Below are 27768 nucleotides of genomic sequence, written 5' to 3'. Positions count from 1 at the left end.
AAACATTTTAGGTTTCATGAAAACATGAAGTACATATTATGACCTAATGATATAGGCTTATATGTCATTGGAAGAGGTAGATATAATCTGTAATGTCAACCTTTCTAAAAGATAAGAGGACATGTTTCCTCTTCTTGATATAAAATACAAAACCTAAAAATTGTTCTACGTAGGCCAATGACAGACTAAGAAAATGTTACTTGTATGTGAATTGTTTGTGGTTTCTATATTTTTATTTGTAAAATAAAATAATGGAAGGGTGATAATGTTTATTTTAGAGATTGGTTTGAGATTTCTTGGAGGTTGTTGGGACATTATCTCAACGGATAACTCCAAAATTAGAGTTATTTGGATTTATTCCAACTATATATGTATCATATTTGGGATCGAATAACAAGTGTGAAAAGAAATATTTTTGAGCATAACATTGTTCTTTCTATAAATCAAACAAATATTGAACTCAATAAATCATATTAAATAAATATAGAAATTTGATAAACAAATATTAATCTACCACATACAAGAATTCTCTCCTTACTAGTTTCCGATGATGGGTCAATACAAAGAGTGTCACCATTGCACCTATGAAGAGATTTAGAGGAACCCTCTCATTATGGGATCATAATTATACAATCTCTACAAAGACAAAACTTGAAAACAACCTGATAGCATTCAACAACTAGATTGTCTCTCACTTTATCCAAGCTTGGATAAGGTGTGTATTGCATGTCTCGAAAAGCCACTGGAGACTTTAATATTTAGTTGAAAAATTCAAATTAAGTTATATATCAACTCATCCTCGACAACAATCTCACATCTTTTAGGCTCTTGTTTGTGGTTGATTAGCACCATGTCTCCTTAAGCACATGTCAAAATGTTTTGAAAAAATAGTTTAGAAACTTTGAATTGGGTAGGATTTTAATGGGTCTATCCACTTCATTAATAGTGCACAACACTATGTAATCATCACTCATTGCCATACATGTCTCTACAACGTTTTCTTGATGATATGTTTTGTTTCCATCAATCAAACCTTTCAAGCATTAAATTTTATTTATATATAAATTCAAAATATGCTAAAAATTAGTTTCTCGTTGTTTAATGAAACTTGTAGTATGCATCCTTTTCGTGCTTAATACTCTTGGACACTTTGATTTTCTAATTGATATTAATTGTTCAAACAAGAGGATATATATCTACACATATGAATATGTGATATGTATATTATGGGTAGTACATTAATTGTATGCGATTGTTATTATTATTATTTTATTGTTAAATGATGTAAATAGAATATGCAAAGCTTGGTTTTCACATGGACCAAATTCTAATTTTATGATTTATTTTTAAATAGATAAACTATAGTAATAGTAAAGATAATTTCATTTTCATAATTTGTAACTTGAGAAGGAAAAAAAAATAGTTAGTTAAAATAACTCTATCCATGTATTATATATTTCAACATAACTTAGTAATATAATGGTCATAGCTTCTGAATGAAGAGTGAAAAAATTATAATGATTTATAAAGTCAAAACACCTCCATCTATTTGTATTTGTTCCAATTTTTCTTCTAGTGCTTTTATCTATATGTCCATTTTTTCTCATCTTCCGTTACCTTTTTCATGTTGCAATCACTCAAAATTATATCTCATTCTCAAAACTCCCTATTGAATAGAGTTGAATGGAGCTTTTTTTGTTTAATAAGATCAGAATACTTCACACATTGGGATTTATTATGAATATGATGGGAAGACACTCCCCTACAATTTGAATTTATATAGAAATGGGAAAGAGATGGAAATACCCCAAACCTCACCCATTGACTTAAGCTCAAAGATTCCTTGGTAATCACCTTTGTTTCCATAAAACTATCTAAGCATTTTGATATCATTATAATACCCATCATGTTTTGAGAACAAGGGACATCCACATGAAAATTGTGTAAATTTTTTTGGAAAAGACTTTAATCATCATTTAAAGAAAATTATCAACGTAAGAAATCACTTAAACATGCTATAAAAGATGTTCATTATTTTAAATACTCAATAAAATTTGTAGTTACCATATTTTTTTAGAAAGCATGAAAAAAATTTCAATTTTAAAATACACACAAATATTTTTTTTTCAATATTTAATAAAAATATGTCAATTTTTCAATTGAGATATTGATTAAAATTAAAATTAAGATTACAAATTATACCAATACAAAAAAAACTAGAAATAAATCGACATTAATATCTTTATTCATGGTTTTTACATTTTTTTTAGAATTCTTTTAATAAATAAAACAATTGAAATTTATGCCTTAGTATTAATACACGTAAGATGGTAGAGTTGAGGCTTCTGTGATCCATAACAAGTTTATGATAGATTTTTTGGCGAAAATCACACGAGAAACCATTTGTCGACGCGTTTCGAGCAACTTGTCGTGACGATGAACCACACTGGTTGGTTCGAAACGCATCGACAAATAGTTTCTCATGTGATTTTCGCCGCACATCCGATCATTTTCTTCTTAGCTCAGGAATCTACGATAAAAATATGTATATTGAAATTTACATGCGAGAGCAACCACCTCCGATACATCTTAATAAATTGTAGTTTAATCCAAATACAAGACTTCAATATGTCTCTAGTCTGAGCATCATCGTGTTAAAAATCAAAATCAAAATCAAACCGAAGATTTTACTATTAAAAACTGAAAATCCATCAGAATATTTTGAAATTTGAAAAATGAATGAGATTAAGCTAAAAACCCTCCTAGGATTCCAGCACCTAAGTCCGAGGATTTTACTATTAAAAACTGAAAATCCATCACAATATTTTGAAATTTGAAAAATGAATGAGATTAAGCTAAAAACCCTCTAGGAATTCCAGCACCTAAATCCACATCATCGATGTGGAAGTTACATAATCGAGAGAAGTTGACATGGTATGCAGGAGTTTGATCAGGGTTGAAGAGCCCAAAGTGACGCTCCGTCTCATACCCCACTTTGTTGTCTTCGTTGAAAAGAGCGAAGATATAGGTCTCCATTCCCACTTCCGTTCTCTTCGGTGTCCCGTTGAAAAGAGCGAAGATATAGGTCTCCATTCCCACTCCCGTTCTCTTCGGTGTCCCTTCATTCGATAGTACATACTGAATGAGATTATTGTTGTAAGTCTGAGCATTCTCAACTGTGGTCATCTCATCACCAGCAGAAGGCCATCCGCTTTCAGTAACAATGAGTGTGATGTTGGGATATCTGAAGGCTTCAATTGCGGACAAAATAGAATCCACCATGGCTTCGAATAAGTTGCAGTAACAACGACCTGCGTCTTGCACCACCGAAGTCGTGGACTTAAACAATGCATAATCCAGAGAAATGCTTCTGTCGTCGAAATAGCTGAAGTATGGATACACATTTGCCATGAAGGGAGCCCCGGTATTTGACATAAATTTGAGCATAGAACTCATGGCATCCTTCAAGTCGTCTCTGAAAGCACCCTGAGAAGGCGGGAAGCTGGGTTTTTTGAGGTTTTTTTCTAAAGGATTTTGTTGCAGATATTGGTCAAGGGTTCGTGGAGTATATGAGGGTTTTGTTGTTGGGTTTTTGAGGTTTTTTTCTAAAGGATTTTGTTGCAGAGGGTGCAGGCATGGAGACGGTTGAGCGGCTGGACTTCGATGGCTTTAAAGGCGTGAGGAAGCCACAGACATTTTCGGTAAGGAAGCCCAGATCGGGAGGATCCCATGCAATGTTTCTCAATGAGTACGAGCATTCGTCGCCGTCAGATTCCCCGCCCTCAGATCCTCGAAGTGCTGGAAATGTTGATAAGGGTTTGAACGAAGAACCTGGTAAGTATTCTAATCCTCATTCTCATGGTGATGATTACAGGAGAAGGCTAGGGAGTAATAATAGCAAGGGTAAATCTGAGATGGGGAAGGATGATTTGGGTAAAAGTAATAAGTCGGCTAGTCACAAAAGGGCTGGTGGAGATGATGAGTGGGTGCCCGAGGGGGATGAAATGAAGAGGGTTCGGAGGGATGCTGTAGACCATAATGGCAAGCATTCTGGCAGGAGCCCAGATAATGATAGGAATCATGATAGGAAGTATGATAGAGGGGGTTCCAAGCCTCAGGAGTATGAGCGGAGTAAGAGGCCTGAAAAGTCTTTCAGGGAGAAAAGTCACAGGGATGGGTTTCATTATGAGAGGGATTTCAAGTATTATTCGACTGGGGAGAAGGCCGAGAAGGAAAGAGGCAGATTTGGTGAAACATTCAAGCGGAAGCGGCACTGTGATGATTTAGATCCCTGGAAGCCGTTTCGTGATGGTGGGATGGACAGGAAGGATTCTTATGAGAGGAATGGTTGTCATGACAGATTGGACCGTGATCGTGAAAGGGACTGGGATAGGAATAGGGATGGAGATGTGCAGGGTAATGTGAAAAACAGCGAAGGCGGCTAAGGCACAGTCATGTTCAGAAATGTCTGATTGGGGATTGGGTGCAGGTGGGTCTTTGGGGGACTGTTGTAATTCTGATGGGCACAAAGTGCCGGAGAGAAGATTCTCAGATTCCCACAATAGTAGAATGACAGATCCTACAATAGTAGAATGACAGATCCCGAGGAGCGGACTCTGGGCATAGTAGAATGACAGATGGAGGAAGGAGGGCAGAGGGGCTGACTATGGATAGTAGTCGTCATGCAGCACAATTAAAATCACTAGCTAGGGAAGGTCAAAATGGGGGACAAGTCAAAACACAGGTTGATGGAAGAACCTCTCATAACAGGGATTCTGATATGAAGTCTTTGGATAAATCAGTGCCACGGCAAGATGATCTGCCTTCTCAAGAGGGTCCGTTGAAAAAGGTGAAGCTTAAGGTAGCTGGAGTTACTCATACTATTCATGAAAATTCCATTGGCAATCCAGGAGGAACCAAATAGAAGGGTTTGGAAGCCTCATCTGCATCTGGCAATCCAGGAGGAACCAAACAGAAGGGTTTGGAAGCCTCATCTACATCTGGGAAGCCGTAACTGAAGGTGGGAGACGACGTCGGAGACTTATTCTTCAGGTATAAGTTGGGCATCTGATGTACAAAGAAATTTATATCATCTTTTAGTTATTCTTTTATTGTTTAGTACCATCTCAACTACCACCAAATCACCTGGGATTTATGCCATTTGTTCAATCCCATTGAACAAAACTATGGTCAATTTAAGGTAATTTCTCTTTTATGTCACTGGTACATGCATAGGTGCCTTGGTAATATAAAAATCCCTACTAACATTAACTCTGCTGGTGAATTTACCTTAACAATCTTTCATACATCTACCAAGCTCTGAAGTATCATATACTCGTATTTGCCTTTGTGCAGTGAGATTAGTGAGGTGCTTTGTAGCCCAGCATGACAGAGATGTTTTCATGTACATAGATATGTGACACCATCCAAAAAAATATTAAACCAATGTTGATTGATCTTAAATCCAAATTTATCAAGCACTGAGAGGGATTAAATTTCATTAGCTGTAGTTTTTTTAATCATTTAATTCCATGTCATGAATTAAGTTCTTCAGATTAAATGATAAAAGAAATGTACACATCAGGAAATTTGACCCTCTCCTTGATAGATATAAGTTTAAGATGGATTTGTTCTAGTTATATTTTCATCAATTGGCAACATATTTACTTTATTTACTCTACAATTTTATTTTGTAGTTCCTATATATCTCATTGTGTTGTCATTAGCATTTTTCCCTTTCTATTTAACATGTGCATGCAAGGACTTGCCATGTTTAGTCCTGTAATGGGGCTGAGTTACCTAATTGGGCATATTTCTGTAATCTTAAGGTGTTGACACCCATGGCAGAATATGTTTCATACCATTAAATTTAATGAAGGTAGTGGTTTATGTTTTAAATTTGTCTAAATACATGTTGGTGGTCAAGATTTGTCGATGGTTATATGGAAGATTTCATATTAGGTATGCCGTATTACTGCACTCAAGGACATGAGTTGACTGCATATCCAATGTGCAGGAAAATTCGGATGATGAAGATGACTTCCCTGTAAGGGTGGAAATGCAAGAATCACCTAAGAAGGAACTTCAGTTTTATACCAATGCATCTATTGCAAAGATGGATACACATCATGCCAACAAAATCACTTCTGGAAAGCAGGCAGAAATGACTAATAATTTTGTAGCTGGCCAACCTTTTCGCAAAAGCACAAGGATACCTAAGATATCTGCGGAAAAGTAAAAGAAACCCAATTTGCATATTTACCTTCAGCTTGAAGCGATGTGGAGTAAATAAGTTACTGACCCTGCCTACAAGCTCCCCCATCCCTACAATAATTCAGTAAATCAAATCTTAGTAAATATCTGCATGGAATAAATGAAGTTGTAAATGTTTGAGTGTATTGCACAGGAAAGAGTCTGTAGTGCGTAGTGTCTGAAATTAATTTTTGTATATGTGCACCCATGTTTTGATTTAATGTCATAAAATTAATACATCAAAATATCCTAAGTTAGTGTCATGACACATAGTTCAGCTGGTTTTGTGTAAGGTCGAATGTTTGGAGCGAAAATAAGTGGGGGCGTGAAAACATGTGAAAATAGAGACCGGTAAATCTTTGTAAAATTTCTAGATTAACTGTGATAGAGACCGGTAAATCTTTGTAAAATTTCTAGATTAACTGTGGTGAATGGAGCTAAAAGCTCCTGTTAGTTTGTAAATATTTTTTTCTTTCATGAATACATAATTCTCGAATTTCAATTTTATTATTACTGTGCATTACTCTGTTTCACCTTGTCTCACAATTCTCGAATTTCAATTTTATTATTACTGTGCATTACTCTGTTTCACCTTGTCTCATTGCATGTAATTTCTGAGTTTAAAACTCTGTGTTTAACTATCAAGTGACAGCAGTTTTATTGTGTTTGTGATGTGGTATTTATATAATATTACCTCCTATGCCTTTACTATCAGTTTCTCCGAATTAACCATACTGTGAATTCTATTCTGTGTTGGATGGAGATCATGATGAGGATGATGATGGTGAGGAAGCATCACAGCGTAAAATCTCAAGGAACACTAAGAAACGTGTTTCAGTTGGTGAGTATGAGGAAGATGAGGAGGGACATGAAGATGCAGAAATTGTGGATGCTGAACTTGAAGGAAAGAAGAAGTGAAGCAGACGAAAACAAGAAGTTGGAAATTCAACTTTTGATGATAAGAAGGAAGCTCCCCTTACTGCACACCAAAGGGCTATGCAGTCACGCAAAGATGTTGATTCAGAAGTAGGAGCAAATCTGATCGAATTTCCAGGACTGCCTTAGACCAGTGAGAGAAGTATGTCCTTTTCTGTGCAACTGATCTTAGCATGTTTACTTTACCATTTTATTTTGTAGTTCCTGTATATCCCATTGTGTTGTCATTAGCATTTTTCCCTTTTTATTTAACATGTGCATGCAAGGACTTGCCATGTCTAGTCCTGTAATGGGGCTGACTTACCTAATTGGGCATATTTCTGTAATCTTAAGGTGTTGACACCCATGGCAGAAAATGTTTTATACCATTAAATTTAATGAAGGTAGTGGTTTATGTTTTAACTTTGTCTAAATACATGTTGGTGGTCAAGATCTGTCGATGGTTATATGGAAGATTTCATATTAGGTATGTCGTATTACTGCACTCAAGGACATGAGTTGACTGCATATCCAATGTGCACGACATGAGTTGACTGCATATCCAATGTGCAGGAAAATTCGGATGATGAAGATGACTTCCCTGTAAGGGTGGAAATGCAAGAATCACCTAAGAAGGAACTTAGTTTTATACCAATGCATCTATTGCAAAGATGGATACACATCATGCCAACGAAATCACTTCTGGAAAGCAGGCAGAAATGACTAATAATTTTGTAGCTGGCCAACCTGTTCGCATATCTGCGGAAAAGTAAGAGAAAACCAATTTGCATATTTACCTTCAGCTTGAAGCGATGTGGAGTGAATAAGTTAGTGAACCTGCCTACAAGCTCCCCCATCCCTGCAATAATTCAGTAAATCAAATCTTAGTAAATATCTGCATGGAATAAATGAAGTTGTAAATGTTTGAGTGTACTGCACAGGAAAGAGTCTGTAGTGCGCAGTGTCTGAAATTAATTTTTTTATATGTGCACCCATGTTTTGATTTAATGTAATAAAATTAATACATCAAAATATCCTATGTTAGTGTCATGACCTATGTTACTGGATCCGGCTCAGGCAAGTGGAGTATTGCCGGATCCACGGATCTGAACCGGATCCGGATCCGGATACTCCCAAATACGGGTAAAATACGTATATTTTTAACAACGCGGGTTTTCGAAACGGAAAGCGGATTTTGGATACGGATCCGGACGGTGGCTGCAAGTTAAAACGCAGATATTTTCACGCAGATATTTTCACGGTTTTAAGAGTAGATAGGGGAGGGATTCCTATTCTTGTGCAGGGCCCAGTAGTTGATATAATACTGGTCCCACCAAACCACCAGTGATTAAGACTTGTGAAACCAAATTTTAAACAGAAATAAATAACATTATGTATAAATAAGTTTTAAACTATGTCCAAAAATCACCCATACATTGACTGGGCCCACAACTGTCCATAAATAGTATTTTACTACTTAATATTGCAAAACATATTGACCCAAGTAGAAAACAGCTAGAGCCATAAAGGCTTCCAAACTGGTCTATTCCAGAAGTACAAAACAACAGTCACTTCAACCCCCACTCATGAGAACTCTAACTTTGCATCCCAAATAAATATGCCTACCTGCACATAACAAAAGGAATGTATGTCAGCCATAACTGCTGTGTTGTTCAACAACTAAGCACCCTATGTTCAATAAATGACACCCAACCCAATAACAATTAAATCCAATTTGTTCAATAAATGACACCCAACCTAATAACAATTAAATCCACTTTGTTCAATAAATGACACCCAGACCCAATAACTGCAATAAATGACACCCAACTCATTCTATTTCTCATTAAAACAAATCAAAGCACATGGATCAACAAATAAACAATTCCCAACCATTAGATCACAGCAAATTAAATCCATACCACACATTCAAATGAAGCCATTGCAATCCATGTGCATCCATGTCCACCAATTAAAATCAAGTCCCCAAAACTATAAAACAAGTCCACCCACTGTTGAAGTTGCATCTTATGCTTTCAAACTATTCAGCAAACTTGAAGACAACATCACAAAACAGTGGCCAATATATTCAAGTTAGTTATATGAATTACAACTCATTCTTCTTACAGTTCTGTTTTCATTTATCAGATTTTTCTTACATTACAGTTCTGTTACAGTTTTGTTTTCATTTATCAGATTTCTTACATTACAGTTCTGTCCATTCATTTATCAGATTTCTTACATTACAGTTCTGTCCATAGGGTGGTGACAGTTAACCTATACAGTTACAATTAACCTTTTTTATACAGAGTTTATGTATGTGTTCTAGCTTATACAGTTAACCTATTGAATACAATGGGAAACTTCTAAACATCTAAACATCGTTTCTCCTAGTTTCTTCAATGGGAAACTTCTAAACATCGTTTCTCGTCCTGTTGTCGTTCCCGATAACCCTTTATACACGGTAGGGTCTCCGCAACGAAAGCCCCGCTGTGTCCATGTTGATTGGACCAACTTAACAAAAGCAATATGAAACAATACACTGTACAGTGAGCGCAAAAAAAGCCCCGCTGTGTCCATGTTGATTGGACCAACTTAACAAAAGCAATATGAAACAATACACTGTACAGTAAGCTCAACTTTCAGACTTCTAAAATAGATCATTTTTTCTAGGATTACAAACAAATTAGTGCAGTAAGCTATCAAACATCTTGCTCAGAAAGACAGCAAATCAAATAAGAGGACAAGATGCTATTAGATTTTAAGTCTGCTTAATAAAACAGGTGTTTTTAAGTTTAAAAATACTTGCGCTACATTAGTAATCCAGCTCGCTATTAAGCCATAACTGCAAAACTCAAAACTTTAAAGGTGCCAATTTCAGAAATACTAGTTTAAGTTCTCTTGGCGTAAGAATTATTATTTCACACTTGGTCATGTTATGAATATATATTAGAATTGCAAAGATTTTGGAACTGCGACAAAAGTGGTATACCAGAAAAAAACAGATACTGAAGAAACCCCGTGAACTTACATAATTATGAGAGAAAATTTCACAAATATATCAAAATATAATGAAAAGTGAGACCTCTCAGCCGAATTTTAAGTTCAGTTACATTTTACAATGGTCGCGCTTAAGTGGTATACCAGGAAAAACAGATACTGAAGAAACCCGTGAACTTACATGATTATGAGAGAAAATTTCACAAATATATCAAAATATAATGAAAAGTGAGACCTCTTAGCCGAATTTTAAGTTCAGTCACATTTTACAAAGGTCGCGCTTATTTTTGCTCATGCAACAAGCACATGGAACAAACTAAATAGGATTTTAGTGAACTATCGGTGAAGTAATATGAGGAGATGCAAGCCATTTGTTTCAAAAAGCCTAAGGACAAATTAATTGAAAGAAGAGACAGAGTAACTGTAAAGGAAACAATCAAAACAGGGCACTGAATCCAAATTTCCAGTAAGCATGGTAAACACCAATAAAATACTAAGCACTGAAGCAATAATTTCAACTCTTTTGAAATTATGTAAAGATAGAGAAAAAGACTCATTTAGACATTACATGAAAAACTAAAATCAAACTCACAAATTCCATATCAGTCAAGTGGGAAGCATTTCTAAGTTTTTGTAACGAGATATGCGAAGCAGAGGAAGACATGTCCCAATAATGTAAATAAAAGCACAAGTTTACCTCCATCATAAAAATCTTGTTTTGACACCACAGATGAGAAAACATCTTATCTACCTAAACTTTTGTAGTCAGATATGCTAAGCAGAGAAAGAAAGTCCCAATAATGTAAATAAAAGCACAAGTTCACCACCATGGTAAAAACTTGTTCTGACATCACAGATGAGAAAAAATCTTAATCTCAAGATCTACCTAGTGTTGTAAGTTACAAATGGTATGAATTCTTTCAAAATGGTATTCATGTGTGTAAGTCTTTTGTTAGCCTTGAAAATTTAAGAATGCTATCTATTTATGTTTAATTTTATTTTTAAAACTGTAATAATTTGTTGACCTTATTTGTTGACCTTATTTGTTGCTTACCTTACAGGAATTGAAGGTTAGCTTACAAGAATTATTCGATCATCAGCTTCATAGGGATAATTTTTGCAGAAGTAATAAAGCATAATTTAACATATATTCTAATGTCTAAATGCATGCAATAATTTTATAGGTTGTTGCATCTATGGCAAAAGGAAGTTACTCTGCTCGTACAAGGAGAAGTGGCAGGAGAGTGACAAGGGGTGCGCAGCTCCGATGCACATCATCTGATGATGACAGGCCAGCTGATGTCGATGCCAGCAATGCACCAGGGAACATTGTTGAAGATGACCATGTGACAGCTGCTGATGTTAACACACCATCAGCCACAGAACCACCATCAACAACAGTCCAAGGGGCAAGCTCAACTAAAAAAATCAGTGCTATAAGAGGATGGACAAAAGAACAAATGTTAGTTGCAATTGACGACATAGAGTTTAATGGATACTCAGTTCGGGCATCTGCAAAAAAACATGGTATTCCTCCCTCATCAATACATTATTGGATAAATGGACTGACTCATACAAAACGTAGAGGGCCTCTTACAGTTATGACTGAGGATGAGGAGGCCGAGGTGGTTGAGTGGTGTAAAGAGATGGCCCAACTGGGACATGGGCTAGAGTTGATACAACTCAAATCAACAGTTGCTCAAATCTGTCAAGGGAGGCCAAACCCATTCAAAGATGGGTTTCCTGGTAAATCATGGTGGTTTGGGTTTAAAAAAAGGCATCCAGAACTTGTATTGCGTACTGCTGAGGGCCTTGACAGAGACAGAGCATTAAATTTGCGCCCTGCAGTTGTGCAAAAATTCTATGACACACTTTCTAGTGCTTATGATAAACATTCTTATGGAGCAGACCATATATGGAACTGTGATGAAACAGGTTTACAGGCAGGGAGGAATTGTGGCATGCGGGTAATTGCCAAGAGAGGGAGCCGAAATGTGCCAAAGATTTTGCCCAAGAGCAGGGAGTGGATAACTATTTTATGTTGTGTTAATGCAATTGGTACTTCAATCCCAGGATTTTATCTATTCAAAGGTAAAAATCAACTGAAAAACTATATACAGAACTGCGAACCAGGTGCATGCATGGCTGCACATTCCCATGCATGGATGACTAAAGAACTGTTTCTAAGTTGGCTTTCTCACTTTGCTGCATCGGTACCAGGTGGCGTCTCGCCTAATAACGGACACCTTTTGATATTAGATGGCCATGGGAGCCACATGGCTGTACAAACAATTGAGGAAGCAAACAATTTAGGCATCGACCTATTGACATTGCCAGCTGATACCACTCATAGACTGCAACCCCTTGATGTTAGTGTGTTTGGCCCTTTCAAGAACTATTTCAGGTCGGAGCGTGCTGCATGGATGGCAAAGAATCCAGGGGTTGAGGTGAAAAGGTTTGAGCTAGCAGAGCTTGCAAGTAAAGCTTTTAAAAGGGCTTTGACACCATCAAATATCAAGGCTGGTTTTAGGAGGACAGGAATCTGGCCACTGAACTATGATGCTCTCATGCATGATACTGGTTGTAGCCAAGCGTTTCATGTGGATGGTCAGGAAGAAGGGAATGCCCAAACAGGTGTTGAAGTGCAAGAAGTAGATGACCAAGATGATGTTGTTGCAGCTGGTAATATGATTTCCTTGTCTCATGGACACTTATATGCTGAAGATGATGAAACTGTATGTGAAACACAATATAACAATGAACAAATTCGCAGTAACATGGAGATTGTTCCACCAACTCAAGAACATGAAATTCCTGTTGTTGATATTGTTAATGTTATTGCTGAACATGCAGTTGACAATGACCAATTGACATTGCCAAGCCAAGTAACCCCACCTTCATGGCTAGCAGAAGCAATGATCAATATGAATGCACATAGTGTCTCAGCAACCAATGAAGAAAGCATGAACATGCCCTCACAACCAGCAGAATTGAACAATGAAATTGTTCATTTTTTTGTGGACAATATATCAATGGAAGAAGATGAAGGACATAATGAGGCATCAAATGAAGATAATGATATAGTTCGATCAGTTCCAACAGAAACTGGAAGGGAAGTACCAAGCAATGACATGCAGGTGGGAGGGGTGGAGAAGACACTTGGACGATTCCTAAAGCTACCAGTACAGAGAGTATCAATGAAAAAAAAGCAAGGTGCACCAGGTAGTCTTCGTCTGGGCCGAAGCTCACAGTTACTCACCTCAGAGGACTATATAAACCTGTTAGTTGAGTCTGAAAAAAAGAAATTTGAAATGCAAGAATTAAAACAGAAAAAGAAGGATCTAGTCAAGGAGAAGAAGGCAGCAAGGATTGTTGCAGCACAACATCGAGCAAATGAAAAGATTGAAAGAGATAAAGCAAGGCAAATTAAGGACCAACAAAAGCAAATGGCAAGACAGGAAAAGGAAAAACGAAAGGCACAACAAATGCTTGAAAAGGAACAAGGGATGATCAATATGGTTGACAATGATACAAGAATAGCTAATGAAACCAGAATTATTTCAAACTCATTGGACTCCATTGCAGATAATACACCATTATTCCAAGATCTCATAAACATTCAAGTGCCTCACTATACCACTGAGGGTTTACCCACTTGCCTTATTCCTACCAGAGTTGGTGCCAATTCTATGTATGCTCATTACACACCTCCACTTAATGCAGGGACCAGTAGTGCAAATGTGAGGTATGGGTACTCAATACCTCCATGGTTGGAAGCTGCAAATTGGAGTCAATCATATGGCAGCAATCAACCATTTCCTAATCAACCCTTGACAGGTAGGCCAACCTACTTGGCTCAAGAAGGTAACTCGGGGAGTTTTGGCACTCAAGATTCTCAAGGCCATAAAGAATAGGGGTGTCATATGTTTTTGTTTGTAACCACATTATGATGTGGATTTTGGATGGATTGTGTCTTTTTCTTGTCACAAAAACATTCTGGCTTACAACCTAGGTTGTTTTATTGCTTTGAAACACTAACAACATTATGGTGCTATGCATTCACTACATTGAAAAGCCAACAGCAGCTTGGTTGGTTGTAAACAAGTTTTATTTGCGAGTTAAGCACAAATGATATCAGTCCACAAAAGACGCTACAATGATAACTTAGATACTTATTCCCCTTTTGAAATTGTTATGTCAATTCATATTATGTCTTGGGGCATCTTTTTCCACTGCAAAGATGAACTATATTTCACAAAATAAATCACTTAATACTTCACCATTAGCTTCAAAATGATGCTCCCAACACTGATAAGTGATTTCTTATGGATATTAAACCTTAGCAAATTGATTTCTTCTTACTAAAACAAGTACACCAGATCTCGAAAAGCATATTTCAGATATCAGAAAACATATACCAGACCTTAGATAAACACTTGGAAAGTCACCAACAGAAAAACATATGACTTTATTAGTCTCTTATGGTCAATGTGCAGTGGTCTTGGGCTTATTATTATTGTCTTAGGGTATTTATGCAGTCACCGTAGCAATATGCTTTAGATCTAATTATTCATTGCAGTCAACAAGTATCATAGAAAGCAGGCCACTGTAAGCAGTTTTTCAACTTTGAAAGAATAACCTAGATCTAAGTAAGCTTACCTACAAGCACATACTTCTGTAAAATATCCTAACTCTCAAACACATCCATCTTCTATTGAATACAGAAAGAAGTTAATACACAACAATAGCTCAAAACCAAAACTGAACTAAACTTAAAGCCTACACAACATATGTACTCCACAAAGATCATAAAGAGTTACAATTGGAACTACTGGACTCTTTGAAGTCATTTTCTTCATTTTTGAAGTAATTATTATTTAAATTTGTTGAAGAAAACCTGAAACACTGAGATAATAAGACACAGAGCTGCAAATAAATTCTCAACCATAAATAAGTAAATAAATCCAACAAATCTGATTTTAATATAATCAAATATGTAGTCATATATAGTTCTAAAATAATTGAGCTAAGTATTGTTCCAAGGAAACGAACAAAATGCATGTGATAGACAAAATTGAATGGCATAGGCAAACATGGGAGATAGTCTTTAGGAACCTAACCCAAACTACTGCAAGCACTATATCGGTATTCATCAGATTAGTTCCATGGAAGTGAGAAGCTAACACAATGCTTGAATAAGAGTACTCATTGTAATCAATTCAATGGGAATCAGAGCCATATGTGTGAAATAGTTATAGGTATAAATGTATTATAGCTTCTACTAATATGGAGTTTAAGCTTAGTCAATTATATATGGTACATCAATTGATACCGTGTAAGTGATTAGACTATACGCTTCATATTCCATATCCTTACATTGAGCTTATATCAGTAATATGTAAGAGTTATGATATCACTGTAATCAAGCTATACTAATACATGAACAAGAACTTATCGTAATTAAGGCATGTAGATTATGTGAACACTGTCCATAAGGTTATGCATTGTGATTACTAGTAACCAATACAGAGAAACAAGCTATCATAATATATGAATAATACGTAAGTTGCTTACACCATAGGCTCTAGTATCCTTCAAGAAGCAAACCAACATTCCGAAGAAGGACAGAGACAATCTGAAGATGGTCTGAGACATTAGCTTAGAAGGACTGAGGAAGCTAGATCTTTGGAATGAAACACTAGACCTTGAATCCTTACAATACCTGCTTAGGAAGGAATCCGCATACCTTCTTACCTGTATAACTCCCTTCAAACCCTCAGAACAAGACTAGACGCAGTAGAACCCTAGAAACAGCTTAGCCACCTTAAGACAGTCTGACAAACTTCCTACAAGCAAACAACCTTACATCTCATAGAAGGATTTAGAACACCACCGGCTTAGGAGTCTTACAATTCATGAAGTATGCCTAAATTATATGGAATGGTACAAAAGCTCGAAAGGCAGTTGAAACATTCTCTGTTCATGCTCCAATATTGAAAGGCAACCTATAATATGGCAGGGACCTGAAGCCTCACAATCTCCTGGTGGATAAGCAAAGAGGTTTAGTAAAAATAGCATATCTTGGCCTCGGAAGAGCATTTACAATTCCTATTAAGAAATATACACATGAGAATCCAAAACCCTAAACCCTTCAACAAAGCAGCTAATAAACATTAGCTTAGAAGGAATGAGGAAGCTAGATCTTTGGAATGAAACACTAGACCTTGAATCCTTACAATACCTGCTTAGGAAGGAATCCGCATACCTTCTTATCTGTACAACTCCCTTCAAACCCTCAGAACAAGACTAGACGCAGTAGAACCCTAGAAACAGCTTCGCCACCTTAAGACAGTCTGACAAACTTCCTACACGCAAACAACCTTACATCTCATAGAAGGATTTAGAACACCACCGGCTTAGGAGTCTTACAATTCATGAAGTATGCCTAAATTATATGGAATGGTACAGAAGCTCGAAAGGCAGTTGAAACATTCTCTGTTCATGCTCCAATATTGAAAGGCAGCCTATAATATGGCAGGGACCTGAAGCCTCACAATCTCCTGGTGGATAAGCGAAGAGGTGTAGTAAAAATAGCATATCTTGGCCTCGGAAGAGCATTTACAATTCCTATTAAGAAATATACACATGAGAATCCAAAACCCTAAACCCTTCAACAAAGCAGCTAATAAATTATACCTTCAACAAAACCAGAGGGCTACCATTATATCAGAAAAAAGCACAAGACCTTAACACCGAAAAGCTACAACATCATTTCCGTATGTTCCGAGTCTCACACTAGCTGCAAGCTTTGGAGATGGCAACCAAAACCAAGCTGCCATTAGAATCCAAAACCCTAAACCCTTCAACAAAGCAGCTAATAAATTATACATTCAACAAAACCAGAGGGCTACCATTATATCAGAAAAAAGCAAAAGACCTTAACACCGAAAAAAGCACAAGACCTTAACACCGAAAAGCTACAACAAAACTTCCAATAAGCGAGGTGAGGTGTTGAGAAATACACGGTGAGAGGTGTTGAAAAACACTTCAAAAAATGGCTGGTAGGATAAAAATCCTACCGAATAGAAGCCATCAGTCCAGAGCTCGCCACACATTCGGCGGACCTTCTCCAGTGCTCGCCGGACCTGCCACACCTGCAACAATTGGAAAAAATTAACAAATGAGCAAATGCAGAAGAAAAAAACCCAAAAAACCACACAAATACCACCGAAATTTGCAGTTACCTGTAAATTGGTATTGGCTCCTCCCCAAACAGCAAATAGCATGAATTAAACAACCACCCAGGAAACCCTAAACCACCGGCGGTCCAGACTAAACAGCAATTGGCACAGCAATTGGCGGGCAAATAACGCGAATTAAACAACCACCCAGGAAACCCAAAACCACCGGCGGTCCAGGCTGAACAGCAATTGGCGGACATGAGCTCAACCATGGCGGACATCATGCACAGGTAATGGAGCCCTCCCGCGCCATCATCGGCGGAGGGCTTCGAACAAACACCGAACCCGAACAGAAAACCCACAGTCGGAGCATACATCGCGCGGTAAAGGCGGAAATGAGCGGATCCATGGTCGTTAAATAAAGTGTAAACCCTTGACACGCATGTTAACAGGTGGCGGATTGAGTTGGCGTGGTGTCGTACGAGGCCACGTGCCTGCAACGTGCTTGTCTGCCAGGTGGAGGGGAGGGCGCACAGGTAATAGCGTCCCTCCCCTATTTTGTGGTCCCGAGATTAAAACATTACTTTTAGTTTTGAACTTTTGTCGGACTTTGCGTAGCTCTGTCTGCTTTGACCATTCGTAGTTTTGTTTTGTCGCCATTCGTTCTGGGCTCAGTGCTCACCGTTGGCCCCTCCTGCACAAGACTTTTGCTTACGGGCTTACCGCCGGCCCCACTGCACGCGTGCTGCACCATTCACTGCTGCTGGTTCCTGTGCACGCAGCACACATTGTGGGCACAGTCCGTCATGCCGAGGGTTTCAGGCTTCCGCGTTAACCAGGTAAACGTTTACGGTTCGGTTAATGTTATATGTTTACGGTTATATTATGTTTAATGTTTTATGTTATTTAACATAATATTATTATTTAATATTATGTTTATGTTTATATATATTATTTAATATTTATATATATATTAAACAGTTATATATATTATACGGTTATATATATTATTTAATATTTAACAGTTATATATATTAAATAACAGTTATATATATTATACAGTTATATATATTATTTAATATTTATATATATATATTATATAATATAATTATATATGTTATAACTTATAACTTATATAACATAATAAATTATAATAACAGTTAATAGTTATATTAATATTTAATATATGTTATTCAAATTTTTAAAATGTATTTAAAATTTAAATTTACTTTTTTTTAATGTATTTAATTTTACAATTTAATTTTTAATTGTTTATGGATAATCATAATATTAATATATTATAGCTTGACTTTTAAATGCAGTGGCAACTTGCAAGTAACCAATAGAGTCTATATTATTATCATAATGGAACCATCACAAGATTCACATCATGAGCATAGTGAAGGGGAAATCATCAAAACAGATCCAAAATCTCCTCTATGGCAGTATGTGGAGATTATTGGAAAAAATCCCGGAGGTGGTTCATTTAAATGGAAGTGCAATGAATGCCAAGATATAAAAAATGGCTCATATACTAGAGTGAAGGCCCATCTCACCGGTCAAACTAACACAGGGGTGCAAGTATGCACCGGGCCAAAAGATGCAAATGGCAAACCTGGCCAAGGTTTGAGTCCTGGAAAAATGAAATTCTATGCATCTTTGCAAGAAGCTGCTGATAGGAAACTTGCTAAGGGAAAACACCCTGTGCAAAGTTCTACAACTAGGCCTCCATTGCCATCTAGGCCTGCTGCTACATCTAATAAAAGGGCCACTCTAGGCCCTCTTGAAGCATGTTTCAATAATCAAGGTAGAGACATCGCTGATGAACACGTAGCTCGTTGCATCTATGCAAATGGGCTAGCATTCAATTTGGTGCGTTCCCCTTACTGGCAACAAATGATTAAGGCAGTTAATGAAGCGCCGAAAGGGTACAAAAGCCCTGGATATGAAAAGGTCCGCACTACCTTGTTGGCATCAGAAAGGCAATCCGTGGATACGCAGCTACAGGCAATCCGGGATACATGGGCAGAAACAGGGGTGTCCATCATTTCTGATGGATGGAGAGACCAAAGAAACCGCCCATTAATTAATGTTGTTGCAGTATGCCCCCAAGGGGCAATGTTTTTGAAGGCTGTTGATTGCAGTGGAATAGAGAAAGATGCATCTTTCATATCCACAATTCTTATTGATGCAATAGAAAGTGTGGGGCCACATAATGTTGTCCAAGTCATTACGGACAACGCACAGGTTTGTAAAGCTGCAGGTTTAATTGTGGAGGGTCGATATGATCACATCTTTTGGACTCCATGTGCAGTCCATTCATTGAACCTTATGCTTGCCAAGATTGGTGAGATTGAATGGATTAATGAAATATATGTAGCATCAAAAGAAATCCAAATGTTCATAACAAATCATTCAATGTCCCAAGCCATTTATCGGGGTTTTGCAAAGTTGGAGCTACTGAAGGTAATTTTTTTTATCATTACTATTTGTATTAGAAATAATGAAATTCTTATTTTTAATTACAAATTTATATATGGTTTATCATTTGAGATTTGGCCTTTTGAAACTTATAGGTTGCTGAAACTCGTTTTGCCTCCCACACTCTTGTCATAAAGAGACTTGTGGAGGTGAGACAAGCACTACAAGCAATGGTCATTGACCCTCTTTGGGAATCATGGAGGACTTCCACTTCTGATAGAGGGCAAAAAATCAAGTCCATCATTCTTGATGATGCATGGTGCGACAAGGTTCAATATCTTCTACGGTTCACTGAACCAATCTTGACCTTGATCAGGGCATTTGATACAGATACACCTTGCTTGGGGGAAGTTTATGAAAACATTGATAGTATGTTGGAGAGGATAAGGGAAATTATCAGGGCAAGTGAAAATGACCCTCATGAAACATTCTATTATTTAGTGAAGGACATAGTTACAGAAAGGTGGAACAAAATGACCACGCCATTACACCTTCTGGCATATGCATTGCACCCTAAATACTATCATTCTAAAATTTTGTCTTTACGTGGTAGAGCAGCACCAAACAAAGATTCTGAAGTGGTACAAGGATACAAGACAGCCTTGAAGAAAATTTATAGAGATATGGGAGTTGCAATGGAAGTCCGCCAAGAATTTGGAGGGTTTGTACAGTCTACTGGTAGCTTTTCAGATCCAGTAGCTATGGATGATCGAGGACATCTTGATCCTATTACTTGGTGGGGCTTCCATGGTGGGGATAGCATTCATCTGTCTACTCTAGCCACTAGGTTGTTATCACAGGTTGCTAGTTCTTCATCAGCTGAGAGGGATTGGAGTACATATGGCTTCATCCATTCAGTGAAGCGAAACAGGTTGGGAGCGGCAAAGGCTGAGGACCTTGTTTATGTTCATTCCAACCTTCGTCTTCTATCACATGTTGAACCAGAGTATAAAAAAGGTCCGAGCAGGATGTGGGATGTGGAGCCTGAGATCTCTGACTTGAACCTGACACTGAATGCCATGACTCACCTCAACCTACTTGAGGATATTGTTCCACCACCAGTCCAGCCTCCTGATGCAACTTCCTACATTCCAGGACCCCCATCATCTATTCATGATGTAGAGTTGCAATATGCAGAAGATATAGATCCATTTGAGGATATGTAAATGTATTTACTATTATCATTCATGATATTATGAATCATGATCCTTGGACCTTTTTGTTACTTTAGTCTTTGTATGAGGGACGATGCACCATTTCAATGTTTTAATCTTCATATTTATGATTTTATCATTCAATGTTCGAAAAATGTTTGATGGTTTCATGGAGTATTTGATTTTTTAGCTTTAAGGTGTTTTTTAAAAGTTATATATATATATATATATATATATATATATATATATATATATTGTACGTGACGTATCCTTGCCGTATCCGGATCTTAGATTTTCAAAAAACTAGCGGATCCGGATCCGGATCCGTATCCGTATCCGTATCCGAATCCTGGTAACTTAGGTCATGACACATAGTTCAGCTGGTTTCGTGTAAGGTCGAATGTCTGGAGCGAAAATAAGTGGGTGCGTGAAAACATAGTTTTTACTGTATGAAAATAGAGACCGGTAAATCTTTGTAAGATTTCTAGATTAACTGTGGTGAATGGAGCTAAAGACTCCTGTTAGTTTGTAAATATTTTTTTCCTTCATGAACACATAATTCTCGAATTTCAATTTTATTATTACTCTGCATTACTCTGTTTCACCTTGTCTCATTGTGCATTACTCTGTTTCACCTTGTCTCATTGCACGTAATTTCTGAATTTAAAACTTTGTGTTTTACTATCAAGTGACAATAGTGATGTGGTATTTATTATTAACTCCTATGCCTTTACTATCAGTTTCTCTGAATTAACCATACTGTGAATTGGTTCCGTATTCTATTCTGGGTTGGATGGAGATCATGATGAGGATGATGATGGTGAGGAAGCATCACATCGTGAAATCTCAAGGAACACTAAGAAACGTGTTCCAGTTGGTGAGTATGAGGAAGATGAGGAGGGACATGAAGATGCAGAAATTGTGGATGTTGAACTTGAAGGAAAGAAGAAGAGAAGCAGACGAAAACAAGAAGTTGGAAATTCAACTTTTGATGATAAGAAGGAAGCTCCCCTTACTGCATGCCAAAGGGCTTTGTAGTCACGCAAAGATGTTGATTCAGAAGTAGGAGCAAATCTGATCGAATTTCCAGGACTGCCTTAGACGAGTCAGAGAAGTATGCCCTTTTCTGTGCAGCTGATCTTAGCATGTTTATTGGCATGACTCTCAACGCTCCCTGCTTTTGCCTTTTTGCTTCAAGGTAGCAAGCTAATAAAAAGACCATATTTTTCTGTCATGCAGCATTTGGAGTTTTGTGTGGTGACTCTTGCATGGTTATGATGGTGCTCACTCCATGTAAGAAACAATGTTGCCTCACCTATTGGAAATAAAATATTTTAACATGACCCCACAGAGTGTCAAATACTAGTCACCAAGGTATTAAAACTCTTATGATTCTCGAAAATACCTCTTATGAAGCCCCATGGACTTGGCTGCCAAGAAGAAGCATTCTCACAGGGACTAGATGCTTGTTTTCACATTGTGTGGTCTGTATTTGGCTGGCCCTTGGAGGGAATATCTTGATTTTTAACCTAATTGTCCTTTTTGTTAGGAGTTTACAGATTTTTTATTTGCAAAATTTATGTTTAAAGGTTTTCCATTCTAATGGCCATGTTATAGTTAATATGTTTGGAATGTGAAGTCTTCAACACAAATGGCTGTTGGTGTACAGCATGCCTTATTCCACCACAATTTTCTTGGACTCACATGAACCCACCAAGTCCCGCCTTTCCCGAGTTCATTAGTTCTTTTTGTTGACTGTAAATATTTATAATTTATTAATTTACCCTTTTCAGAACTAATTCATTTGACAAAATGAAATGGTTCCAAATGCCAGAAAATAATTAGGAAATAAACTGATATTTAATTTCACTAAGATCTTGCCTCAAAACCTGAAATGCATTCAAATCAGAGAGACTGACAAATAGTACCTACATAGTGTAACGGAATTCCACTTCAATAGTGTTTGTTTAGGCCGGTGAATCTTACTGATACTGAAAATGGCAAATATAAAATGTTATCCCAAAATATTCAAGTTTCTAAGGATTTTATATATAGTTTCTATAACATTTTGGCAATTATTTAAGAAATTGAAATTTATGCTAGAGAGTCTGAGTGAACCATTTTTGTTAAAAAAATGGACGCTTGGAAATCAATTTTTGGAAAGAAAATAAAATTAGCAAGAATCCTAACATGTTCCATCTGTTGTAGGAATGTGAATCTGTATTTTTTACTGTTCTTTAGATTTATAAAAAATGTTATTGGGAAAGTTGCAGATGTAATGTTTTCTGTGCAAGATTTTCTTTTGGTTGAAAGTGGAAAAATTTACATTATATTTTTAATGGTTTCCTCTCTTGTAGGCATGTGCTGATGAGGACAACACAACAAGACCATTGTTACTAGTGACATCATCAGTTGACAAGATGGTGTTGAAAAAAGCCAATCCATGTAGATATTGACCTAAAAGTTGTTGGTGTTGTTACTTGGGTTGGCCACTCATCACTTGAGATTCAAATGATGATATCTCAGCCACTTGAAGGTATTTATATCATAATAGCTTACTCTTTTGTGTTCCTGTTGACACTAAATCTAAATCAAATCTATACCGAATCCATTTTGTAAAATCAGGTAGCATTCATTATGTATCATGGTGTCTAGGTTGCCTTATTGACTTAGATATTCACTTCTCTAGGATTAATGATAGTCACACGTAATTCAAAGCTAATATGATGAGGATGTCTCAGAAAGGTGTTATAGCTATGAGCCAAATAAGAGATAATAACACTTTTTACACCACTAAAAACAAATAGAAAGGGGCGTAGATTGACAACTTTCAAAGCTAAATTGTATCTTTCAAAGCTAAATTGTATCTATGGAGAGGAGATGTTGTGCAAAGATCTCATAACTATTAGTAATTTCCAAAGTTGTTTACTTCTCCAGGTATTGTTAATAAATAATGGAGGACAATGAAAAGTTGACAGCCATGAAAATGGAGCTATAAATTGGATCTAATTGAATTCCTATTCCAACTCAAACAAGGAAATCTAGTGAATGAACCCTTGACCAAGAATTAGAGTTAGATTTGTGCTATAATTGAGTTCATAATTTGTTCTCTCGCTGGACGGTGCAAGTCTTGGAAAGGTAGAGTCAAAAAACTGTTGCAGAATCAAGCTTGCAGTGTCAGAGTGCTACAGCTACAGAAGCTGCACCTACACACAAAGTTAGTGAAAGTTGTGGAACGACTGTCAAAACCATTAAAGCATTGTAGGCAAATAGAAAACAAGATACGAGAATGAACAAAAATCAAACTTCATCCAAACAACAGGGCTGAATCTGCATGTTACATCTTGGACTAGAGGTCTTAGTCTCCCTCATACATGTACAATGCAACCCATGATTTCTTTGGCTGCAATTTGGTCCTGAACTCCTTGATGTCAAACTGGACACAGATCACACAGCTTATCTTTTTGCAAGTCTCAGGAGTTGAACTCTCTTTCTGAACAAGGATTTTTTGGGGCTCCATTTTAGACATTAATAGAATTTATATGCTCTTGATTTTGTAGGTCAAACATGTTGTTGTTTCACTACCAGAGAGGTTTGGTGAGCCTGAGTGCGCTGTAAGATACTCTGAATTTTGCGTTATGAATGTCAAATTAGAATAGTTATTTGGACATTTTATTAATACATTTGAAGTTTCTATAATCTCTCATAGGAAAACTAAGTTTGCAAAGCCCGCATTTATGGTTTTATATATTCTCTGATATCCAGCAGAATTGGTTTCAATTTTTCAAATATAGATTAAAAGCTTTCTGACTTCTTTTCTTGTATGGCCATTAGTAGAAACCCTCCTATCTTGACATCAACTCTTGCAAGTACCTGTTTATTCACAAATGCTAGTCTTATGAATATAGATTAAAAGGAGGCATGGACTTGCAACACCCAAACACCAAAAACCCGTTTACCTTTATCGGGACCTACATGTATGCGAAGTCTTACAATTTTGTTTTCAATAAATCATTTTACATACTCTTGTTGCTTTTTTGTGCAGTTATAATCATACTCCTTGTCTTAAAAGTTACCCTGATATTGAGCTCATATTAGCCATGGATTTGCTTCTCCATGCTTCATATCATATTGTTGATTAAATGAACCCTTACGTGCCCCCACACATGGCTCACATGGTAAATAAGGGGATTTGAACCTTGAACATCAAATTTTCACAATGACTTCATATCACAGCAATCACCAATTGAGCTATACCCTTGGTAGTGAAGATTCCAATTTTTCACTACTCTGGTCAACATAAATAAATTTACCAAGAGAATCTCCAATTCACTCCTTTACTTCATCTTCCCAAAGATGTAAGCAGAGGATTGGTAATATACCCATTTTAGGGTTGATCTTAGAGATTATGTGTTCAGATTGAAATTAAGAGTCCACGACTTTAAAAAAAATGAACCCTACTGAAATTCAGTATCCCTTCTCCAGTTTACAACTTTACACTACCTGTCTTCAGGCTTATCAAAAATATCTACAAAGAAACCTGTGGCATAAAATCTTAACATTACCTCAATTCTCCACTATCCATTCCATCAAGTCATCACTACTTGGCCACAAACTATTGAACATACAAACTAAACCTCTATGGAAGTTGTGGATATTTGATCAATCTTCTCTGAAGACACCTTTAAAGTTGGGGTACTATCGAGGCTCCTCACAATGAAACTGCTAGCATTGTCTAGCTTTTGGGGGCTAAAGGGACCTTAGATTGCTTGATCACCTCTTGGAAAGACCAAGGATTCATTAAAACCCCATCAGAGCTGAATTCTTCTTGTTCAAGTTGCTAGGAGTGGCCCTAACCAAGATACTACTGTTACATCCCTCGCTGTCTTTTGTGGCTTTGAAGCCACTAGGGCTAACTGGATGATAGTTTTTTCTTGGGAGTTGGACAAACCAGAGATCATATGACTTAAAGTTGCATGTGGAGAAATTGAGTGAGGAGCAGAATCTGGATCCTTCTCTATCTGTTGTCCACAACTGCCAAAGGAGTTTACTTGTGCTTGGGAGCCCCTCGTGCTGAGACAATAGAGGCTACTTTTTTAGCCATCCAACTACATTTCTTATTGCTTTAAATGATGGCCATGATTAATTACTGTGCAAAAATGGATTGTTTTTCCCACTATGATTTGGAATGCCACAGTCTTATCCAATATTTTATAGGTTGTTCATTGGATCTGGTTTTTCATCATTCATAGATTAAGATTGTTCTAGTTAGATTTATTATTTCTAATATGTTACAAGTTGAAAACCCATCGTAATTAACATCTCTACCTCCTGAGGATGAGCCACACTTGATGGCTCAAAATGTCGACCATAAAAAGTTCAATGTGAGTAATCCAGAAATGCTAGAACAGAATCTCTCAAATAATGAATTCATACCAAAACTTTGATGTTTTATGGGAATCAACCTCTCCCCTATTTCTGGTCTCTATCAAAATGATTTCATAGATATTTTCAAGCTATAACAAAATCATTTTGCAAGGTCAGCAAATAGGTTTTCACCCCTGATCAATTCTAAGTTTCATAACATGGGTTACAGTTCTATAGGCAAAGCCTTCTCTCGAAACTCACAGAGCATTCAAACAACAGTTTCTTGAGTACTTCTACCCCTCTAACAATGGTGCTGGTACTTTTTGTACTTGCATCCTCATGACCTCCTCCTTTGCAAAATAAATTTGTTGTACCCCTGTACCCATAGTTCAAAATATCTTAATCCTTATTTTACTGTACCCACACCTTACCGTACCCATGCATCATAGGTTGAAACATAAAAGCTTATCCATAAATTACTTATTCGCTCAAGAACAGAGTTTTAAAAGTGAAACAGAAATATATATAGGATAATTGAATTCTTCTTCATTGAAGTTCACTTTCAATGGATAAATAATTTCATTAAATTTGCTTATCCATTGAAATAGAAATAGGATAATTAAATTTTCTTATCCATTGAAATCTGTTTACACGTAATAGTTTGAGTCATTTGACAAATTTTAGTTACTTAGAAGCTTATTTGAAGGGACTAAGATTTCTACTGCCTTTCGAAGTTCATTGAAATACCTTATCTATTGTATCCTTTGCTTAGTTCTTTTACTACCCAAAAATATCAGGTGAGTTGAAATAGAAACATGAAGCATGTACCCTTGCAGTGTTAAACCTCTACAGCTTGACGTGGATGAAAAATAGCTCAGACATGCCATTAAATATCAATATTATAAAATAGTTCTCACTATTATACAGGTGAAGACGTAAATCCTAGGGAATAGGAGTGGCGGGCAAATCTTGGGGTTCAGAGTGCTACACTTAATCCTAACCAAGAACCCTGCCAATGTGTCAATCTGGGAACATACAATTTCAACACATTTCTCAACTCACAAGTCTTTGATATAATGGTTGGTATTACATGTATGTATTGTTTTTGTTTATGTTTTCGTAAATAAAGGAAAAGTTGTTTATCTACTTCGAATTGCTGCTACCATTATTCAAACTTTCCATGTACATATCATTCATCATCTAATTGCTGAAAATAAGAAAATCAAAATGGCCCACATGCTGAGATAATTGAAAATAAAATATTAAAAAATGAAGCAAACCTAAAAATATACTGCGAGAGGGAGTGGGTGGATTGTCTTGTGTCACAATGGGGGCCACTCCAATTAAAAATCCAAGCAGATGTACTCATGCCAAGACAACTGTTCCACACACATGTTTTAGGCAGCAAGAAACTATTC

At 36.8% G+C, this 27768-nt stretch overlaps 1 protein-coding gene and 1 pseudogene across 6 annotated transcripts; one reads left to right on the top strand and one right to left on the bottom strand.

Annotated features, from left to right (window-relative positions):
* Positions 1-2850: 2850 nt before the first annotated feature.
* Positions 2851-3456, bottom strand: LOC149229574 (glucan endo-1,3-beta-glucosidase, acidic pseudogene; annotated as a pseudogene).
* Positions 2888-23836, top strand: LOC149229573 (uncharacterized). 6 transcript variants are annotated; one of them, XM_089378674.1, is made up of 3 exons: positions 2888-3028; positions 3086-3516; positions 3598-6762. In XM_089378674.1, the coding sequence occupies exon 3, from the start codon at positions 3636-3638 to the stop codon at positions 4443-4445; it is 810 nt and encodes a 269-aa protein (XP_089234800.1). In that variant the 5' UTR covers positions 2888-3028; positions 3086-3516; positions 3598-3635; the 3' UTR covers positions 4446-6762. The 6 variants fall into 6 exon arrangements, 2 of the variants coding, with proteins under 2 accessions (XP_089234800.1, XP_089234799.1); XR_016247941.1 differs by adding an exon at positions 23341-23836 and having other exon boundaries at positions 2889-3028; positions 3086-6234; XR_016247942.1 differs by adding an exon at positions 23341-23831 and having other exon boundaries at positions 2889-3028; positions 3086-5052.
* The last annotated feature ends 3932 nt before the right edge of the window (positions 23837-27768 follow it).

This window comes from Pinus tabuliformis, chromosome J, assembly GCF_031772625.1.
Source record: "Pinus tabuliformis cultivar Carrire ecotype Pingquan chromosome J, CPIR1, whole genome shotgun sequence".
In the NCBI taxonomy this organism is placed as follows: Eukaryota; Viridiplantae; Streptophyta; class Pinopsida; order Pinales; family Pinaceae; genus Pinus; species Pinus tabuliformis.
Note: the sequence above shows the minus strand (reverse complement) of the source record. Positions and strands in the feature narration are given on the sequence as shown.